General features: G+C 47.2%; 1 protein-coding gene across 1 annotated transcript; it reads left to right on the top strand.

The window, feature by feature from the left end:
* The first annotated feature begins 415 nt into the window (after window positions 1–415).
* LOC124655173 (probable RNA-dependent RNA polymerase 1) lies at window positions 416–3727 on the top strand. The gene has a single exon (XM_047194120.1). The coding sequence runs from the start codon at window positions 416–418 to the stop codon at window positions 3725–3727; it is 3312 nt and encodes a 1103-aa protein (XP_047050076.1).
* Window positions 3728–6835: the final 3108 nt, after the last annotated feature.

Raw genomic sequence — 6835 nt, forward strand, 5'->3', positions numbered from 1 at the left:
CCAAATCATTGTCTCTCTCTGATCCATGCTTCTAGTACCTTGTTTAATCTGTATAGAATAGTTATAGAGTAGCAATTTTAATTTAATCCATTATGCAAGGTTTTTGAGTTGCGGCTCAAAACTGAGTCGCTAACTCTGCGACTCATCAGTAATTAGTTGTAAGTCGATGTTTAGTCGCGAGCCCCTGTGATTTTCATAAAAACGACTATACGGTGGCTCAAAAACCACGCCATGTATTTGGGAGCGAAGAGAGTCTCCAATGACACCATGCTACTTCACTTTTGTTATATACTTTCATGTATGCCCAAATAAAATGAGAATACCAGTCATATGTAGTTTCTTCAGAGAGATATGCATATTCATGTACGCTTAACAATGGCTATGTGCTGCTGTAGTTTTGATAGGAAACACCACCATGGGTGGGAAGACCATTCAGGTATCAGGTTTCCGTCGAACCGACAGCGCTGACAAGGTGAAGGATTTGCTGGAACGAGTTGCTGGTGCCGGCACGGTCTACGCAGCCAAGCTCAGGCACCCAAGGAATACCTCCGGAACTTCAAGACCTTTTGCTATTGTTCAGTTTCAGACCGAGGCACATGCTTCTTCTCTGCTGCTGCGTGCCACTCAAAAAAACGTGCTTCGCATCGGAGGTTATTATCTGAAAGTCCGGCCTGCACAGCATGACATTGTTCCAAGACCAAGAACTGCCATCTTTAATCTACGGGACGATGCAGCAGTACTGCATTTTGGTTGCCTGCTGAGCCAAGGAGAGATGTCTGTCTTATGGAGTACTGGAAGAGGAGTCTCGGTTGAGTTTGGATTTGGCATGAAGAAGATTTACTTCTACCTCTTACACGACTCGAAGAAATACAAGCTTGAGCTTTCCTATGAGAGCATATGGGAGATCCAGCTTTACCTTCCACCATCCCTTTGGTCGCAAACAAAGTTCCTAGTGATTCAGGTACAGGCTGCTCCAAAAATATATGAAAGATCCATGCCATGCTCTTCTGCTCCAGACTTCTTCAACTATTTTAGGGATGGAAAAGATGACGAATGGACCAGAACAACTGATTTCACTCCATCAGCTAGCATTGGGCAATCATACATCATGTGTCTAGAGGTGCCATATCTGTGTGATCTCCCAAACATTGATGAGTACTTTGCTTACTATACAACGCATGATTCTGACTTCCATCGCCGGAGAGGGTATCCGTATTCTTGCCATAGTCGCTTTGTTCCCATTGTGAAATCTTATTACTACACTGATATCCCCTATGAGATACTCTTCAAGATCAACCACATGGTTCAGAATGGGATACTCAGTGGGCCAACACTTGATGAGAGCTTCTTCCGTTCGGTCAGCCCATCAATTCAATGTATTGACCATATAAAGCTTGCACTTGAAAAGCTGCTATACCGTAAAAAGACCTGCTTGAATCCAACAAGCTGGTTGTCTGAACAATACTCAAAATATCGGAGATCACGCTCCAGGATAACATTACCTTGCATATCTCTGGATGATGATGATGGGCTGGTTCGGGTCTACAGGGTGCAAGTTACTCCTGCCAAAATGTACTTTTATGGTCCTGAGATTAATGTCTCCAATCGTGTTATACGGCATTATGCTGCTGACTTGGATAACTTCCTTCGGATTTCATTTGTTGATGAGGACTTTGAGAAGCTTCGCTCGGCAGACATATCACCTCGCTCTGCTTCCCGGAGAACTGCTCTATATGACAGAATTATGTCGGTCCTTTCAGATGGCATCACCATCGGTGACAAGAAGTTTGAGTTTCTAGCATTTTCTTCAAGCCAACTCCGAGATAATTCTGCATGGATGTTTGCTTCTCGCCCAGGGTTATCTGCCAGTGGAATCAGGCAGTGGATGGGGAACTTCGCTGGCATCAGAAACGTTGCAAAGTATGCTGCAAGGCTTGGTCAGTCTTTTAGCGCCTCAACGGAAACCTTGAAGGTAGAAAAGTATGAGGTGGAAGAAATTCCAGATATAAAGAACGGTACGAAATACGATTTCTCTGATGGGATTGGAAAGATTTCAGCTGATTGTGCAAAACAAGTGGCCAAGAAGTGCAAACTCAACCGGTTTACTCCTTCGGCTTTCCAGATAAGGTATGGAGGTTATAAAGGCGTCGTTGCTGTTGACCCAGGATCACAATGGAAACTTTCGTTAAGAAAAAGCATGTTGAAGTTTGAGTCAGAAAATATCACACTGGATGTCCTCGCCTATAGCAAGTACCAGCCATGCTTCCTGAACCGGCAGTTAATCAGCCTTCTTTCGACCCTGGGAGTGAGAGATAGCATCTTTGAACTGAAGCAACGCGAAGCTGTGGAGCGGCTGAACAGAATGATCACTGAATCCCAAGCTGCTATTGAAGCGATTGAACTTATGCCCATGCGAGAAATAAGCAATACCATTAAAGGATTGCTTTGCGGCGGGTACCAGCCTGATCTTGAGCCATTTCTATCTATGCTACTGCAAACCTTGAGAGCTTTTAAGTTGCTAGAACTGAAAACGAAGTCCAGGATATTCATCCCACAAGGACAGGCCATGATGGGATGCTTGGATGAAACCCGCACGCTGAGTTATGGAGAGGTATTTGTGCAAGCCTCTTTTACTGCAAAGAATGACAGTGAGAAGAAAGTTGTGACAGGAAAAGTTGTGGTTGCCAAAAACCCCTGCCTCCACCCGGGCGATATCCGTGTTCTCCAGGCTGTTGATGTTCCTGCTCTGCACCACATGGTCAACTGTGTTGTGTTCCCGCAGCAAGGGCCAAGGCCTCATCCTAATGAATGTTCTGGGAGCGATCTTGATGGGGACGTATATTTTGTTTCTTGGGACCCAGATCTCATTCCAACTCGTATGGTGGCCCCTATGGACTATACTCCAGCACCAACAGAAGAACTAGACCATGATGTCCGGATGGAGGAAGTACATGAATACTTTGCAAACTACATAGTTAACGAGAGTCTGGGGATGATCGCCAACGCGCACGTAGTCTTTGCGGACAAGGATCCTCTCAAGGCCGAGAGCGAACCCTGCATTGAGCTTGCCAAGCTCTTCTCAGTCGCGGTCGACTTCCCAAAGACAGGAGTGCCGGCTCAGATCCCACCTCACTTTCACGTGAAGGAGTACCCTGATTTCATGGAGAAGCACGACAAAGAGACCTATGTATCCAATGGAGTGATCGGGAAGCTCTACAGGGAAATCAAGTGGCAGAACCCTCGTGTCGACCACTTCACAAGGGACGTGGCAAAACTTTCCTATGACACTGATCTGATCGTCGATGGTTACCAATATCACATCGAAGAAGCTGAGCAGTTCAAGGAAGACTACGACATCAAGCTGGGCAACCTGATGGACCACTACGGGATAAAAACCGAGGCTGAGATCATCAGCGGATGTGTTCTCATGATGGCCAAGAATTTCAGCAGGAGCAGCGACAATGAGGCTATTGCAGGTGCGGTGAGATCTCTGCGGAGAGAAGCGAGGTCATGGTTCGGCGAGACGGAGGATGAGGACGAGGATTGGCGTAGTGTTCAGGAAGCCAAGGCGTCCGCTTGGTACCATGTGACCTATCACCAGGAGTACTGGGGTCGTTACAACCAAGAATGTGAGCGGCCACACCTCATAAGCTTTCCGTGGTGTGTCTGTGATATGCTGCTGAACATCAAGCATAGGAGGATGCGAAGAAAGAGGACCAAAACATGAGGTTCGGGTGAATGCTACCACCGCAACAAACGGGCAGTTAACTTGGGAGCATGATACATTGGTTAATTACCCCTGTATAGTATTGTAGGCTGATTTTTGTCTAAAACAACTTTTCCCAGCAAATAGGTTAAAGCTAAAACAAGTACATTTCTTTGAACGCAAATTCTAATTCTCCACCGGCATTATTCTCTTTTGTATAGTATTGTAGGCGTGATCGCGTGATGGCGATCGCACGGCTCACGCGCATGGCAGTTCTATCGAAACATAGTGGACACAGTTTCTGTCGCATGGTGCAGCGATGGGGTCAGGATTTTCATATTGGGTATTGGAAGTCCTTTTTCCAGCACGACAATATGAGATACGGATCAATAACTAGAAAGACTACCAATTATTCGTGGGAGTGACAACATCTCCAGTAGTTAAATTACTTGGCAGAAAACAAAGAGAAAAGGTATTACTCCATATTTACTCTACCACCATTTCCCTTATGAAAGGTAGGAATAATGTCATCGTCCTTCACTTGCGAGAAGAATTGGCGCTTAAGAGCACTAATTGGGTAAAATCAGAAAGAAAAAAAGTTAAGATTGAAGCACTCACTTGTCATGGTCTGAAACTCTGAACCGAAATTCTGAATATCTGAATTGAGTGACTGGGATTGTGGGTGCTGCAATGTTGCTGCTACGGCGCCTCAATGCCTGCCGGAACCAGTTTCTGATGCGCCGCCGTGAGCCCGTCCCACGAACGGAGAAGTTCGAGGTCGCGCTCGGAGCTCGGCCGTGCGCTGCGCCGGCGCGGCGTTTGGATATGGCTATGTGGCGGAGGGATTAGGGAGCAGGCAGCTGATGGCGAAGGTTGGGCCGCAGGAAGCGAGAGAGCTAGCGGGGGCGTTGCGGAGCTCCGGCGGGCGTGTCGTCGGCACGTCGCCAGGCCGAGGAGGGGAGGGGAGGACGGTCTGGGCGTCAGCCGCATCTTGGTCGTTCTCGCCGGCAGGGGGCGCCGTGGCGGTGTGTTTGGACTTTGGACCTTGGACTGGTGGCAGCCTAGCCCAAATTTTTTAAAAAAAACTTTAGTTTTTACAACGTCATCTCATCTTTTCAAATTAACATCAAACCTATTAATTCCTATAAGATACTAGAATTGCAACTTTCACAAGTTAGGAAATTAAAAATATCAGAAACTCCGTCTATGTTGTCCCAACATAGCCGGTCTCAAGCCCGGGTAAAAGAGGAGGGTTGTGATAAGCTTGGCGAGCTAACGTAAAAAACTCAGCCACTCTTATGGAGATGAAACCCAAAAGATTTTCGTTGGGGCGTAATCCTCTTAGCGACGCGCCATGTCGGAACCCGGGTGTGGTGTCAAATGGTCAGGGGCCGGGTCGTCACCCCCTAGGTGGCACGACATATCTTGATCTGGATACGGTGGCAAGTGAGCAAGGATCGGATCGTCGCATCCTTAGTGGTGTGCTACATCGGCGCCCGGGTGTAGTGAAAAATGAGCAAGGGTCTTCGCATTTGACTCGATGAGTGTGAAGGGTAAGGAAGCTGTTCGAACCTAGGAGGTTTTGCTTAGGTAGCTGGAACATAGGGTCTCTGACAGGTAAGTTACGAGAGCTAGTTGATACAACGGTGAGGAGAGGTGTTGATATCCTTTGCGTCCAGGAGACCAAGTGGAGGGGACAGAAGGAGAAGTAGAGGATACCGGCTTCAAGCTGTGGTATACGGGAACGGCTCCAAACAGAAATGGAGTAGGCATCTTGATCAACAAGAGCCTCAAATCTAGAGTGGTGGACATTAAGAGATGTGGGGACAAGATTATCCTGGTCAAGCTGGTAGTTGGAGACTTAGTTCTCAATGTTATTAGCGCTTATGCCCCGTAAATAAGCCACAATGAGAAAACCAAGAGGGAGTTTCGGGAAGACCTAGAGGACTTGGTTAGGGATGTACCTAGTGGCAAAAAGCTCTTCATAGGAGGAGACCTTAATGGCCACGTGAGTACATCTAACATAGGTTTTGAAGGGATGCATGGGAGCTTTGTTTATGGCATCCGGAATCAAGAAGGGGAAGATGTCATGTGCTTTGCTTTAGCGTACGACATGATCGTAGCTAACACCCTCTTTAAAAAGAGAGAATCACATCTAGTGACTTTTAGTAGTGGCCACCACAATAGCCAGATTGACTTCATCCTCTTAAGGATAGAAGACAGGAGTGTGTGCCTATATTGTAGAGAGAACGTTGTCCATCAGCATAAGCTTGTGGTGGCTGACTACCGCTTTCGACTTCGTATCCAGCGAGATAAGCGTGCGAAAGTCGCTAGAATGAAGTGTTGGAAGCTCAAGAGTGAGGTAGCTCGGACGTTCAAGGAGAGGGTCATTAAGGAGGGCCCTTGGCAGGAAGGAGGTGATGCAGACGACATGTGGATGAAGATGGCGACCTGTATTCGTAAGGTGGCCTCAAAGGAGTTTGGAGTGTCCAGGGGAAGTAGAAGCAGAGTTAGGGATACCTGGTGGTGGAACACTGATGTCCAGAAGGCTATTAAGGAGAAGAAAGATTGTTTTAGACGCATGTACCTAAATAGGAGTGCACACAACATGGAGAAGTACAAGATGGCAAAGAAGGCCGCAAAGAGAGCTGTGAATGAAGCAAGGGGTCAGGCATATGAGGACCTCTACCAGCGGTTAGGCACGAAGGAAGGCGAAAAGGATATCTATAGGATAGCCAAGATCCGAGAGAGAAAGGCGGGGGATGTTGACCAAGTCAAATGCATCAAGGACGGAGCAGACCAACTCCTGGTGAAGGACAAGGATATTAAGCATAGATGGAGGGAATACTTCGACGGGTTGTTCAATGGGGAGACTGAGAGCTCTACCATTGAACTGGACAACTCCTTTGATGATACCAGTAGGCGTTTTGTGCGGTGAATCCAGGAGGCTAAGGTCAAGGAGGCGTTGAGAAAGATGAAGTGATGCAAGGCAATGGGCCCTGATTGTATCCCCATTGAGGTGTGCAGAGGCCTCAAAGACATAGCGATAGTATGGCTAACTAAGCTCCTCAACTCCATTTTTCGGACAAACAAGATACCAGAAGAATGGAGACGCAGTGTATTAGTACC

Source organism: Lolium rigidum, chromosome 5, assembly GCF_022539505.1.
Source record: "Lolium rigidum isolate FL_2022 chromosome 5, APGP_CSIRO_Lrig_0.1, whole genome shotgun sequence".
Classification (NCBI taxonomy): domain Eukaryota; kingdom Viridiplantae; phylum Streptophyta; class Magnoliopsida; order Poales; family Poaceae; genus Lolium; species Lolium rigidum.